This window comes from Callorhinus ursinus, unplaced genomic scaffold (assembly GCF_003265705.2).
Source record: "Callorhinus ursinus isolate GAN/ISIS: 27379988/994484 unplaced genomic scaffold, GSC_fseal_2.0 scaffold5, whole genome shotgun sequence".
In the NCBI taxonomy this organism is placed as follows: Eukaryota; Metazoa; Chordata; class Mammalia; order Carnivora; family Otariidae; genus Callorhinus; species Callorhinus ursinus.
This window is the reverse complement of record NW_027397067.1, coordinates 74099108-74114898: the sequence shown is the minus strand read 5'-3', so window position 1 is coordinate 74114898 and position 15791 is coordinate 74099108. Positions and strand designations below refer to the sequence as shown.

The window sequence follows — 15791 nt, the reverse complement described above, 5'->3', positions numbered from 1 at the left end:
TCTCTCTCTCTCTCTCTCTCTCTCTCTGTCTCTGACAAATAAATAAATAAGAAGTCTTAAAAAAAAAAGAGGAGTCATTCTGGAGGCACACTGCCTGGCTGACTCTCACTTCTGCCTACTGCCAAATCTGACTTTGGGTAAATTACACTCTAAGTTTTTTTTAAGATTTTATTTATTTATTTGAGAGAGTGAGAGAGAGAGACAGAGAGAGCATAAGATGGGGAGGAGCAGAGGGAGAGGGAGAAGCAGACTCCCTGCTGAGTAGGGAGCCCAATACGAGGCTCAATCCTGGGACTCCAGGATCATGACCTGAGCCAAAGACAGACACTTAACCGACTGAGCCACCCAGATGCCCATACACTCTAAGTTTTAAAAGTTATCTTGTCTTAATCGATGTATTGGAGCAGTCGTGACACCTGCCTAGGGTCGCAGTCGGCTACTGATGTCTCTAACCTTCCCGAGGGGTTGGGCGCAGAGTGCAGGCAGCTAGGGCTGGTCCTCTCACCTCGTTATCCGAATGTAGATGTCATCATCCCTGATATGTGTCATGGCATGAAAAAGTCAGTGGGCTCTGGACACAGGGTGAGGGCTGAATGGATCAATCTCTGCAAAATGCTTGGTGCACAATAGATACTCAATAACATCTATTAAAGATTTGATGTCCTGTGTCGCAGCCTCCAAAGCCAGAGCTTCTACGTCTGTGCCATGTTACTCTATGCACGAACCCATCTATGCTGTCACTTCTGAAACAGGGCACTTCCAACCAAATCATGAACATCAATAGTCCTGACAGGACTGTTGCTACCCCCTCACCTCCCTGGTCAAGACTGTCACACAGTGGGCCACAGCTTCTGGAAAGTGGCCCAGGAGGACCAGAAAGGACGCACTGAAGTAATTCAGGGACTTGGGATGAAGCAGAGAAAAGACAACAAATCTTCAGGCCAGGCCAGGGGTCAGCAAGATTTTTCAGTTAGAGGCCAGATAATAAATATTTTAGGCTTCACTGGCCACATTTGTTCTCTGTTTTTGTTGTTGTTGTTGTTGTTGTTGTTGTTGTTTTAGATTTTACTTATTTATTTGAGAGAGAGAGTAAGTGAGAGAGCACAAGGGGAGAGGGAGAAGCAGACTCCCCGCTGAGCAGGGAGCCCACTGCAGGGCTTGATCCCGGGACCCTGGAATCATGACCTGAGCCGAAGTCAGACGCTTAACCAACTGAGCCACCCAGGCGCCCCTCATTTGTTCTCTGTTACATATTCTTCTACATATTTTTATACAATCCTTTAAAAATATCCGAGGCCCTTCTCAGCTCATGGGTCATACAAAAACAGGCTGCAGACTATGGCTTGCCAACACTGGTCTAGAAGGGTCATGGGTTCCAGCTGCATGTGGCACAATGGATTGGGGTTGGGGGAGGGAGGTCCTACATTCTGAGAACCAAAACTGCAACAGGCTACTTGATGGGGAGTTTTATGCTTTTTCCAGAGATGAGGACTACTCTGGGAGATGCCATCTGGAAGGCAAAATGGCATGATTTTTGATATGTTGATAGTTGTGCTTCCTAACTTGGCATGTTAAAGTCCTTTTACACAATGATGATGATTCATTTGCTTTGTTTTCTAAAATTTGTTCTTATTTGGTAGAATGAAAAATTGGTGACCATGAACTGTCCAAGAGTACAAGGTGAGCCTCCAATCTAAGAGTAGAATGTAAGCCCGCCTGTCTTCTCCACATCCACGTGAACTTATCCCACTCCAGATCCAGCCTCTTGCTGATCCCAGATCACTGACATTGTCACTGCGGTCACAGCTGACCCTTGATCCTGCCTCTCCCTTCCCCAATACCATGTCCTAGGAACAAGGGCCCTTACCACGGCCACAATGTCCTCTTCCCCTGCTTTGGGTCACAACCTACTGACTATGGAAACTTCTAATCTTTCTCATTAATTACCCTCAACGGGGGATGCCTGGTCATCCTCCCACATTGTTCAAATTCTTTTCTATAATTTTCAGCTCACAGTTTTCATCTCCACCTCAACCCCTGCTAAAATCTTGGGTGACCTTATCACCTACGGGGATAGCGGACGGTCCACTCACCACTCCGGTCTCAGCTTCCCGACTTCTTCAGTCCCAGAGACATTTATGTCCACTCATTCCAGCCAAGAACCTCCACAACCACATCCTAATCCCGCCATGATGCTGAACGCCAACACCATTTACGTTTTGGTTTTTCACACTCGATCCCACCTAAACCGGCTCCTGACTTTCCCTGGGATTCTACTCTCTTCCCCCTTCCATGTTATCCCTCTTCACTGGTCTATCATAAGCCAGGCACCCATTGCTCCACCACGTCAAGTTCCCTTTTGCCAGTATCCTCAACTTTCTCTCTTCCCAGCTGGATTAATCCAAGGGGCTGCTTTCTCTGCAGCTTGGCTTGGTCAGCTGACCGTGAACAGACTGGCATCTTTCCAATGTCTGGATCTTCAGCCTCACCTGAACTCTCAACCCCTTGGCACCTTAGTCCTTGCCCACTTCTGGTCTCTACAACCAGCAGCCCCGGTGCTTGTGCTCCCTCCAGGCTGCAGGTGTCTGACCGCTTGCCTCGCAGAAAAAAAAAGGATCGTCATCAGCATTGGCCTCAACTCCGTGTCCCCTTCTCTGCTCTCTATGAACCACCCCATCTTTCTCTCTTTCTTTCTCCTGAATGGAGAAAGGATGGTTGTTGGAGCCAGTTCCTCCACCTGTGCTCTAGAGCTGGTTCTTTCTCACCCCCTCAGGGGCATCAGCAACCAATTATACCCCCCTGCCCAGCCTCGCTCCCACCCCTCCTCTGCCTTCGGCCTATCCCTGAACACTGACACTTTATTCTTAGCATAGAAACATACTCAAATGCCCCCTGAAAACAGCATGTTACTCTAACCCAAGGTTTCTTAACTCGGGGCTTAGGTTTCAGGGGCTGATTTCCCTGCAAATATAGGCAAAGTCTGGTATGTATGGAGGGGGATTCTGTTTTGATACATCATCAGGGGTGGCTCATGACCTAAAAATGGAATGGTTGCCACCAAATGTACCACCTACTTTTTTAGCTGTCAATTTCATTCTCCCTTTTTCTTCAGAGCCAACATTCTTGGGAAAAGTCTGTAGTTTCCACTTCCTCAAATCACTACTCGTTTTTTTTTTTTTTTTTTCCTCTCCTCATCCCAGTACATTTGCAAAGTGCCTTCCATGACTAACCCAATGAATGTCTGCAGTCCGTCCCCATCTTCCTTGAAATTGCTGGTCATGTCTCCCTCCCCTGGTCTCCATGACAACCCTCATCGCCAGCACCCCAATACCTTCCTACTGCTCCTCTGGCTTCTCTTCTGCTCTTCCCCTCACTGCTGCTATTCCTCACGGGTCTGCCCTTGACCTTTACTTTTATATCTAACACACTCTCCACGGTGACCTCACTCTCCCCACGACTTAAAATACCGACACACTGATGATTATCACATTATCTCCAGGCCAGAAGCTTCATCCAAGCCCCATGCTGAGACAGTCCATGTTTACTGGACTCTTCTAAGCAGATACCCCGAGGCCTCACAAACTCAGCATCTTGAAAGCTGAAGACTTACTCTTACTTCCATCCTTACCCAACATCTTCAACTGGTTCCCTTCTTACATTTTCTGTCTCGGAACTTAGCACCACCACCCGTGAGACTGCCCAACCTGAAACGTTAAACGTTGCCTGTGACTGGTGTGCAAGTAGACCAAATGTCCATCTAGAAAGGACATTATAGAAGGAAAGTTAAAATAAATGTTCTTTTAAGTCTAAATTTCAGATTCTACCATTGTAAGTGGGTACTCTCTCTGGGGTAACACATCCCACCTGAATTTCTAGCAAAAACATGGCCTCCAAGCTTCCTCCTGATCGACTGATCCCTTACCTACCTCCTCAGCCACATCTCTCATCTAGTACTCCCCACCGCCCTAAACTCACGTCTGGTGGTCTAGCAAATCACTCTGTATTGTAGGAATTTGTTCACTACTCCTTTCATTCAACATGCACTTACAAAATGAAGTCAGTGTTGGGCGCCTGGATGGCCCAGATGGTTAAGCGTCTGCCTTCAGCTCAGGTCATGATCCCAGGGTCCTGGGATCGAGTCCCACATCGGGTTTCCTGCTGAGCAGGGAGCCTGCTTCTCCCTCTGCCTCTCTCTCTCTCTCTGTCTCTTATGAATAAATAAATAAAATCTTTTAAAAAAATGAAGTCAGTGTATTCATATGATGAACTCATATCATCCTTCAAGACACAATCAGATGTCACTTCCTACGCAAACCCTTCTGAAGCTCCTACCTCCACTGCCACCAACCTGTCCCACTAATATGTCTACACTTCAACAGACACACGACATTGCAATTTCCTTGTTTTCGATCTCTCTGTTAAATTATGAGCTCCTGGGGATCAAAAACTCTGCCTCAGCTTCCATTGCTTCTCCAAGACCTCTCATAATAGTATATAAAACTATTAACAATAAAAGTAGTAATATAGTTGTAGGTGGCATTTATTAATGGTTCCATGTACTAAACAGGAATAATAATATCACAATTTTGCATGGACTGCCCAATTCATAAATGTGCATTTAATGATTTAATTAATGAAGTTCCTTAATTAATAAAGAAGAAGTGGGATACCGATTCTTTTTTTTATCTCTGTAAAGATTAATACTATAATTACTCACTTAACACAAGACCTTAATAAATAATTATTGAATGAGTAGAGAAATGGATCAATTAATCACCTAAGAAACAATTAATGGTCCACCAATTTAATAATGGTGCGTTCCAGTTTATGGAACATTTCATTCACATCGCAAGATTTAATCACTATTTGCATTAGTTGTATTAATATTACTATTTTTCGAGGGACTGAACTGGAGCTCAGAGGTGGTGAATGACATGGCCATGGTCACAGCTCATGGCTGGCAAACCAAAGACTTGACCAAGACTGCCCCCTCACAGTCCCCACTTCTCCACAGCTACCCCTTTCTCCTCACGGCTCAACCTCAAACATAAAGTGGTTCCCCTTAGTAGCAGGCACTTCGCCTGCAGAGATTTCCAGAGACATCTAAAATGGTCCAGCATCTGTTGAGGTTATGAGCTGTGGGTTGGTGCGTAATCATCTTTTACACCAACCTCAAAGACACTGCTGGAGAAAATTTCTAACTAAGAAAAAGACATACACATGAAACCAGACTTGGAGCAATACTCCCTCTATGTCCTCCTAACAAATGACTAAGTCATCACCAGAAAAATTCCTACTGAAAATTCAAAGGCTCATGTTATATTTGATTTCTCTCTAAGAAGTCTGACTCATATCAAGTGGACCCCTTCAAATCCTCCCCACGTACAAAGGCGATCTGGAAGATGGGATGATAATGGAGTTTTCTGAGAGCATGTGAACTCCTCTTTCTTGAGGTCATTATGTGTGATCCTGGGTCCTGGGTCAAACTGCAGAAATTCAGGGGCACAAATGCATCTGGAGAACCAACATGAGCTGAGCAAAGTCATTCCAATAATTCAGAGGTCTCTCTCTCGGGATGCTGAACAAGAGCATCAGGCAGAGGTTGGTCTGACCTCTGTTTGGACTGTGGGTACCTCGCCCCAGGTCACGCAGTTGCTCTGGACCCAGGAAGTCAGACCCCTGAGACTGCACTCAGACCCTCTTATTCCCGTGATGGTTAAGGGCAGCTGTGGCTGTCAGCATTGTCAGTTACATACTGTGTGTGTCAGGCACTGTGCTTTGAGCTTCCCTCCGTGACTTCATCCAAGTCTCACAGTCACTTGTGGATGCAGGGATATTAAGAAATCTGCCTTCAGGACACTCAGGCTCAGAGCAGTGACGTGACTTGCCCTGGGTCATACAGACTAAGAACAGAACTAGAATTGAAACCCAGTTTCACCGAAAGCCAAAGTCTCTCTGCTTCACTGCTTCTACTTCTACAAACATCTGCCAAAAACTTGCTTGCCTGTGCGTAAGTTATCACAAAAACAGAAAAACAAAAACCACACCTTAAAGCATAACTGAGCCAATCATTAGAATCACAAAAATAGAAAACTCAAAGGGAAACTTAGACAACATTTAAGCCACCTCCTCACACAGCAAGGCCATCTCCAACATGCTTGAATACTCCAGTGGCGGGGAGCTCATCACCTCTGTCTCGATTACAGCAAGACCACTGATGCCTTCTCCTTCCGTCCCCTACTCATCCCCCACTGGCCCCCCCATGAAGCCAGATGCCTCATCCATACTGAGGCCTCCTCCCGGTCGCTCCTGGCTCCTGAGCTGGGCCCTCTCACCTCCTAGACTTTGCACACATGAGAGGGAAGGTGACTGCTTCCATCATAAATCAAATCCAGTTCCTCCAAGGAGGTCAGGGAATTCAGCAGAGACTCAACAGTGGGGAAGAATAAATGAGGAATGACCAAAGGATCATTAAAATGAAACAAAACTTTATATAGCATTAGCCACTTATAACACGGTATTACTATTTTTAATCAACAGTTAATATTATTATAATCCCTGAAACTAAAGGAAATCTATCACTGTCGATGGATTGCATTCAGGGATGGTTTAACTTATAGTCAGCTACATAGAATGACTTGAGGGGCTCTAGGAAAGGCAACCTGTTTAAAATAGTTCCTCCAAATACTTGTTAAATGGTCTGGGAAATAAAAGTTTTCTGATTTATCCACTTGTTAAAATGTGAAAAGTCTTGTATAAAATATCATACTGACATAATATCAATAATTTTCACCTTAGTTTGAAAATTTTGTTAACTCCATTAGGTTTGACAAGAGTTCTCAAGCAGAGCACTAGGAAATGAAACAGTAAACAAACAAGGTGCTTCTACTCCATGATGGTTAGTTAACCAAGGCTGATTTGGGGGTGGGCCCTGCCTTGGGATGGAAGTTCCATAGGGGAGACATGATGCGGAGGAGCATGAAGTAATGAGTTTCCCAGAGTGGGCTGAAGGCCAGGAATAGGGAGGGAAAGAAAATAGGGTGGAATCAAAAGTCAGTTCCCTCCACTTCACAGTTTCCATTGGGGTCATTTTTTATTATGGGGTATCTGATTGATTCCAGGCTAAAAAAAACACCTCCTATAGCTAAGCAAGAAACCTGAGAAAAATCTTTAAAGCTAAAGCCGAAATGACCAAACCCAAAAGGTAGTTCCTAGTTGGCATATTTTCTTCTCGGCTCTATCTCCCTTAAATTTGATTGAGCGGATCCTTGATGGGTGAGGTGCAAAACTCGTCCTATCTGAGAAGGAAATTTCTGAGGAAAATCCTAAGTCTTCTCCATCCCCTAAGATCTAACAAGGGCTCAAGACCCAATCATTCAGCAAACATTAATCAGGTGTCTCCCAGGCTCACTATGGACAGCTGCACAGGTTGTACACTATATAATCAGAGGGACAGCATTCATACATATTACCTATAAAAGGGATCCCTTCGAACTGGCAATACTTGACCTAATTTAGCTATTTCAACAAAGCCAAACGTCAGCAGACAGTGGATGAAGCAATTTTACATATATCTCTTTCAAGCTTGACAACACCTCTTTGAAGTAGGCATCTCATTTCCATTTTACAGGTAAGGCAGCTGAGACTCAGAAGAGTTCTTGAAATTGGTCAAGATCATTACAACTAAGGAGTGATGAAGGAAGGGTTCTCATCTGCTAGTGGCTTCCAATACTCCACCACCCTTTATTCATTTATTCTTTCTTCCAACAAACATTAATTGAACCACTATTAGCTTTAAATAGTAACCTAGAGCAAATGGAATATACACACATTCAACCTAACAATTATAAAGGAAATAATATCGAGCATCTACTGTAGATCAGACACTGTGCTTCGTGTGAAGGATCAAGCCATAAGTTACAAATTCCATTTCTGGGAGCACAAAATCTAGCAAGCAAGAAGCAGTACACTCATTCATTCAGTAAATACTTCATGAGTACTAACTAAGTACCAGGCAAACTTCTAGGGGCTAAGACTACAGCAACGAATAGACAGATGAAGCCCCAGCCCTGTGCAGTTTCCCTTCTGGAGGAAGGGCAGACAAATATTCGAGAAGTAAACTGGTGAGAAGATTTCACAGCAGACAACAAAGCAGGGTGAGGGGTGGAGAGTCAGAGGTGACGTTAGCTCAGAGCGGAGGGCAAACGGACCCCATAGAGGTGCACAAGGAGGCACATTCCCTGTTTTCCTTCCATCTGCCATTGCTGTGATCCCATTTCATCAGCTGTGTCCTTGTGCTTCTTGGCCCCTGGGTCTCAGAGGAGAGGTTGGGGGTGGGGGCCTGCTAGTTGTGAGGCTGTGCCCAGAGCATGCTCGGCCCCGCTGATTGCAGTTGCCCGGGCAGTGCGGTCCTGTGGTACAGGAGCATCCTGGCTGCACGTCCTGCTCAGAGAGGGGAGCTGGTCGCCGGGATCCGAGACCCATCCCCGCACAGCTCTTCTCACGGAGTCACTGCACACTGCACTGTGAACTCCTCGGCAGGGCACACACGCATGCAAACTCTGTGTGTATTCAGAAAGGAGGGGACTTTTACACAAGCTGTTGGAGTCGGCGCCTGTTCACCTGGGCCTTCCAGCCCGAGGACCAAAAGGATTAAGAATTCGCCCTTGTCTGGGTTACTGCGTCACCAGTCTAGTGGCTCAACGGGAAGGCGACGAAGCACCTGCGCAGTCTTCAGTAGCACCCGCCGCGCCCTCAAGCCTGCCCCCGATGAGACTGTTAAAGTCGGCCACCCCTGTGGTGCACACTGTGACCTCAGGAACAAGCCGATCTGCCCAGCTGCTATGAGTGCTGCTGGCCCCTCCAGAAGGTCAGGCTCACATCAACGTGTGACCAATGTGAGGGCACAGACATTTTGATGGTCATCCCAGCATCCCGGAAAGGGCAGCTGAGACCACACCGCAGCTCACCTTCTCCCCTGGCCAGTCCTGCACCTTCTCTTTCCCCCTTCCACCCCTGAGGGTACCATTCCCTAAACAATGACCTGCACACCAAACCCCTTCAGAGTCTGATTCCTAAGGAACTCAACCGACTACAGTCAGCACATTTAGTGGGGAGACTGGGTTTGAATTCAGATTGGTTTTGAATCCAAGCTCTATCCTTTACTAATTGTGTGACCTTGGACCTCTCTGACCCTTCGCTTCCAAATCTGTACAATGGACATAATCATGCACATCTCATAGGGGAGTTGTGTGGGTTAAAATATGGAAAGCACTTAGCACAGTGATTGACGTAATATCCCAATAAGTAGGGATTTTTTTTAAGATTTTTTTTTAATTTATTCATTTGAGACAGAGATACAGAGAGAGAGAGAGAGCATGAGCAGGGCGGGGAGACAGAGGGAGAGGGAGAAGCAGGCTCCCTGCCGAGCCAGGAGCCCGACGTGGGGCTCGATCCCAGGACCCTGGAATCATGACCCAAGCTGAAGTCAGACGCTTAACCATCTGAGCCACTCAGGCGCCCCTAAGTAGGGAGTTTTAAAAGAGGGGCACGTGGGTGGCTCAGCCGGTTGAGATCTGACTCTCAATTTTGGTTCAGGTCATGATCTCAGGGATGTGGGATGGAGCCCTGCATTGGGCTCCACGCTCAGCAGGGCGTCTGCTCTCTCCATCTGCCCCTCCCCCTGCATGCACTCCTTCCCTCCCTCTGTATACACACACACACACAGATACACACACACACACACAGATACACACACACACACACACACAGATACACACACACACACACACACATAAAATTTTATAGCTTTGCCCGTTAAGCCAGTTAAAGGCTGTGACTTAGTAGAGCCATTTTCTCTCTCTTCTTGTTTCCTCTTCCATGAAAAGATGGGTTTGAACTTGTGAATTATCGCTGACATTTCTTAAATACTCAATCAGGTTCTGTGCGGAGCATTGTACTTTACTTATTCTTCCATATAAGCCTCCTACAACCACCTGTCTTATTTTCTACCATCATCCCCATTTCAAAGAGGCAAGCGGAGGGCATCGCAAGGATGAGAAATATGGCCCCGGACCTCAGTGGCTGAGAGCTGGAATAGGACTAGAAGTTGGGTGGACGGACTTCAAAGCCTATGGCTGCACCATGTCCCACTGTTTCCCGCAATTAGATGATGGGCATGCTCCTGGCCAGCACTGACATTTTTTGGGATCGCACGACTCTCTGGCTTAATGGAAAACATTTGCGGAAATGATCAACTGAATTCCATCAACCCACTGGCACAGCCGATGGGAAAGGACAGAGGCAAGGCGGACAAAGTTGATGGACCATAACTGCGTGGCCCGGAAGACTGTTCATGCAGCCACTTCTGTCACCTGGACTTCAGGCTGTGGCTATCCCTGAGCTTCAGCTGGCGGTGAGGAGAGGCCCTGGAAAGCTGGGCAGGGCCCACCGGAAGGAGGCATGTGTCTCAGCACGACCTTGCACCCTCCCAGCCACAGGGCCACTCACAGCCCTCCACACCTGCTGCTCTCAGGGGGCTCACGTTCAAGGGCTGGAGCATTTCCTAAGGGGCATTTTGAAGTGTCAGGTGAAATGAACTTAGAATGCAGATACATATTTCCAAAGACTCGTACTCTGTGTTTTCCTCTGGTTTGCGATCCAAAGACTCTGTGTTTGGACATGCAGGAGACGGGGAGATAGTTGCCACCCTACAGCAGGCTTCAACGTCTGAGCAGACGATTCCTGCTAACCCCGAGCATCCTCTCCGGATTGGTTGTTGTGGGACTTTTAAGAAGCAACGGACGTTTTCTCTTATAAAGAAATGACATCTTTACTGTTTCACTTGTTTTAAAAAATGTTCAAATTTTTCCCCAAAGAGTAAAGTGGTACTCTATACACAGATGACACAACTGTCCCCATTTTCTCAAAATTGAGCTCGTCCATTGGCCAAGGCATCCCGCTCATAGCCCCAAAGGAGAGCCTTCGAACAGTGTGAAAGCTCACTGTGCAACTGTATAAAGCCCTTCAGGGATGTGTGGGACCCAAAGCCCTCTATTTCTTAGCCCCTGTCCCCCACCCAGCCTCTCCCTGCCCCTTGCTGGCCCTGGGATCCCGAAGGACTTGTATCTCCCTGCATATGAGGGGCCAATGCACACCCTGGCCTTCTCTTCGTGCACCTCCCTTACTCAGGATGCTTCCTATTCCCACCTTGACATCTGGCAAATGCTCTATCCTCCTTTATGACCCAGTGTAGCCATGATGCACCCGTGGTGTTGCCCTGCCTGTCTGCGGTGAATTTGGGGGATGCTTCCTGAGGCCCCACTGTGGTAAGTGGTCCATCTCCTTCAATTTTGACTTCCTGTGCCTTTCTCCTGACCAGAAGGCAGGCTCCTAACTTTGCAGTCAAGACTTCCGACCCCCACACAGTGCCTTTTCTGGAATTTAAGTGCAAATTCAGAATCCATTACCCAAAAAGTGGCTGGCATACATATAGTCACTGAACTGAACCACACTGAAGTGAAAGATGAGCTGTTTTTCCCTAAAACATTTCTCTAACTTGCCCACCCTAGAGCTCGCTGCCACTTTCCTCCTCACCCACCCCCAAGAGATCCTACCAAGGTCGAGTGCCGAACCCCGTACCAAGTCTCCTGCCAGCTCCACGCTCAAGTGCAAGCTTTTCTGTACTGCTCATCTGTCTCACCTCACCACAGGGAAATGTCTCCAATGTCTGAACGCCCCAGGCTGTTTCTTGCCCTTGGGTCTTTGCACACACAACCCACTCTCCCTGAAGGAAAGGCTTTCTGAAACTTGGCCAGTTGACAAACTCCTGCCATCTTCAAACCAGCTAGTGTGTTAAAAACCTCCCTGGTGCTCTAGTACATGGTATGTACCCCAGACAGATGTGTGAGAGTTCAGAAGTCACCTCCACCTTCACACCATCCCCACTGATCAATTGGTGTCTCAGAATCCCCTCTTCAAAGAGGCTTTGAATGGGTGGCTGAATAACACTGACTCGTCACAAGAAACAAGGCCAAGCATAAGATGTCCAGACAAGTCTAGGACTGGAAGTCTATCTTTGTCACCCTTTCCAGAAACTCAAACTAACCAGATATTCTTATCTAACTCAGAGGGAGGCCTCTGCCCCTGGCTGGCCCTGGGATCCTGAAGGACTTGTATCTCCCTGCATATGCAGGGCCGATGCACACCCTGGGTGTTCAAATCCCAGGTGTTCATTTAACCTCTGGGCCCCTCCGCTCCCCAAATGCATGGGGGTTCAAATACCAGGTGTTCATTTAACCTCTGGGACCCTCCGCTCCCTTATTTGAAAGATAGAACTTACTACCATCTAAATTTCTTAGGAGCATTAAATGATTTGTAAAATGTTTGGTGCTTAGTAAATATTTCCTCTTCTCCCAGAACAGAAAGTGCATGAAGATGAGCATTTTACATATACATGGTGCACACACACTTACGCACACACAATCCATGTCAGAATCATGTTGACATAGCCCCCTGATGCCCACCAGAGGAACACGCCCAGACTCCTAATTCCAATTTGAGGACTCTAAGCACAGATGGAATGCCAGCTCTGACATCCCTTCTACCTCCAAATCCTACTCGTCAAAATCACACTTGTTTAAAAATACTGTGACACGTCACTCTGCCTTGGAAAGCGCCACACAGATCCCCAAGCCTGCATGCGTGAAGGCGGAAGAGAAATTCTACCTCCTTTTCTTTCTTGTGTTGGTCATTCGAGTGCCAGGAATACAAATTATCACAAAACCAGAGTGGAGGCACTCTCGTCATCTGGAGGCAGCCATGGTCTGATTTGCTCATATTGCACAGTATGCATTTGACGTTCAGAGTGGGAAACGAGCTCTTGCTAGCCAGGATGCCTCTAGGAACAACTGCTGGAGACCAGTTTGGCAACACAAACCTAGAGTCTTAAAATACAAAGTTGTCAAACCCAGTCATTGTGCTTTGGAGAATGTGCCCCCGGGAAGTAACCTAGATGTTGGGAAGAGCTTTATGTACTCAGGGATTCATTGTGGTATTTCCATAATGGTGAAGAGTCATAAACAATCAAATATCCAAAAATAGAGGAATGAGTTAGTAGAGGGCAGTGCGTCTATCTGGTGGAGTAATATGGAAACCATTGCTGGTAACAATGACCTGTCTTTACCTGCTTCTTCCTCACCAGACAGGGAGCATCATGACAGTAGGAATGTGGACAGAGGAATGAATGAATGAATGAATGAATGAATGAACGAACATACACATGCATGAACGAGCATATGCATGCATGAATGCATGATTTAGAGAGATGTGTAACAATCTGGAAATACACACACAATGCCCTATTAGATAAAAACAAAAGAGTAACACTGTAGAGGGATTACAACTGCTTCAAACCACAAATAAGCCTAAAGAGATTAGAAGCAAATAAAGGAATGTTTGAACCAACATGACTTCTATGTAAATCTGTGATTTTTTTCTTCTATATTTCTGCATTGTTTGAATTTTCTATAACTAACTGATATTAAAAGAGGACCTGTCTCCTGAGATTTATGTGAAGATCAAATGCTTAGAGCAGTGCTGAGGACAAAATGGAGTCTTCACTAAATGCTGAAAAGTTTCAAAAAAGACTATATTCTCACATCTAATTAAATGCAGCACATTTCTCTTCTCTCCCTCCCACAAAATGAAGTAAAGGGATTTAAAATGACTAAACCCGCAAAAGGTAACACATGAAAACAAGAATGAGCAAACAGCAGATAAAGGAACTGAGCACATTTTTCAGTGAGGAGAAGAAGAGGGAGGTGTGTTGATGGACACGTCAGCGAGGAGGAGTTAATTCTCCAGGTGCCTGCAGAGCAGAGTACGGACTGACCAGCCTGCTCCACGGGCACCCCAGGAAGCCCAAGGAGGTACCGTGGAAGGCAGGGGTGGAACATGGGGATGAGACAGGAGGGTCAGCCGCCCACACACAGGGACTGCTAATGGGAACAGGAGATCGCTCTTGCACTTTGGGGCTCCCCAGTGAGCCGTATGTACGTGGACGGAATAAGGAATACTCTTGTTTCGACCTCAAGTCTTGACATTACTACGTGTTGCCGCTGAAGGGGAACACTGGAAAGGGTGATAAAAGAGAACCCCAAGTCCTCCCCCATCCAAGCCAGGAACTCAACAGTTGCTTCCAAGACGGACAAATCAAGGAATCGCAGGATCCCTGTGTCATTTAGAAACGGAGAGGCCAGAATGAGAAAAACCAGCTGTCAGAGTTAAATGTGGTAGCCTCTGGAAGCAGAAATGGCAGGGAGTAGAGGTGAGGCAAGGAACCAGCTGGGTTTTTTTAAAACCATAAGTCTTTGGGGACAATTTGATGATTCCAATTGCTTTTACATTATCTTGATAAAAGTCGGTATCAAACTTGACCAAAGTCTGGCTGGGATATATATTCCCTGCTTGGCCGTGGGTGTGTTAACCAACCCTAAGTGCCCCCGTCCGCCATCCATGACTTGGCAAATGGTGACTCCCACCTCCCAGCATTTCAAAAAGCTGCCACCAGATCATACACATACGGGGCTTGCACCCCAAATCCTAGACATAAACTCTTCAAGGGTTTCGACACAGATATAATTCTGAATGGAATGTGCAGGAAAAAATATCCATGTGTGCATATGATGTCCAAAGTTAGCTCTTTGAACTGGGTGGAAGAAACTCACAACCTGGGTTGTTGAGGATGTTTATACTTTTAGCCACAGCCTTGGCCAAATGATTCCCTCCTACACAAGCTATATTCTGTCTCTTCAGCCAGGACTATAATGACAGATGTCTGGAGCACCGCAGACATCATGTCACAGGACAGGAATTAATGTTGTCGCTTAGGCCCTTGCAGTCATTTCCTGACTTAGGGAAGGCAGAATAAGAATGTGCGTTGAGGCCCACGCTTGCCTGCCCTGCGCCCAGCTCACCCCCTCCAGAACCAGCCCAGTGCGCCCCCACCAACCCGCACTTCCTGCTGCCTCGTGACCAGACAGGACATGCAGTGGTGGGGCCGTGCGCCATGTACAGGCCGGGGCGGCAGCTTCAGTCCGGGCCATGCTCCTGGGCGTGGTGCCCTGCTTCAGATGGCCCCGTGCCACCCAGTGGGCTGAGGGCTGAGAGCCCCCACTCCTCTGCATTAAGAAATAGCTAGTTCTTCCCTTTGAGGCTGTAAGTGCCGCCATTCTCAACATTGCCCCAGGATGGTACAGGTCTAGTCATTCTTGGAGCAGGTGAGAACAATCCTTGGAATGAAAAGTGCAGGAACCAGACGAAACCCTCCTCTGCTTCCTGTGGATTGCACTATTCAGTCAAGGCATTGATTCTCTGGGAGCCGGTTTTCTCATCTGTGAAATGGTCATGGTGCTGGCATTGCCCTATCTATGCTTGTATGCAGTTGACAGGAGCTTGAATTAATGAAGGCGAGAGAGCCGTGCGAGGTATCCACCACGGGGCAGAACTAAAGGGAAGAGGAGGAGAAGGGAGAGTGAGGTGGATCTCTCATCAGAGGGGTGGAAAAGACCATGTGCTTACCTTTCTCCGGGAGGGAAGGCAGAACCACCGAGGGGCAAAAACTGGGAGCATCATTCTGAGCAACTGAAAAGAAGAAGAGGCAGCCTTTTAGCTCCCCTACACCCTCAAAGGCATTAACAGGGGTTCATGGCGGTGATGGCGAAATTGGACCTGGAAGGCAGGCAGGCTGCCACCCTGAATCGGTCAGGATGGCCAAGGTTGGGGCGAGGTGA

The 15791-nt window shown here is 47.0% G+C and overlaps 1 protein-coding gene across 1 annotated transcript in view; it reads right to left on the bottom strand.

The window, feature by feature from the left end:
• The window catches only part of TG (thyroglobulin), a 256066-nt gene that overhangs the window by 140800 nt on the left and 99475 nt on the right, over positions 1–15791 (bottom strand). The window contains exon 36 of the mRNA XM_025870539.1: positions 15580–15642. Coding sequence (XP_025726324.1) covers positions 15580–15642 — 63 coding nt within the window. The remainder of the gene's footprint in view (positions 1–15579; positions 15643–15791) is intronic.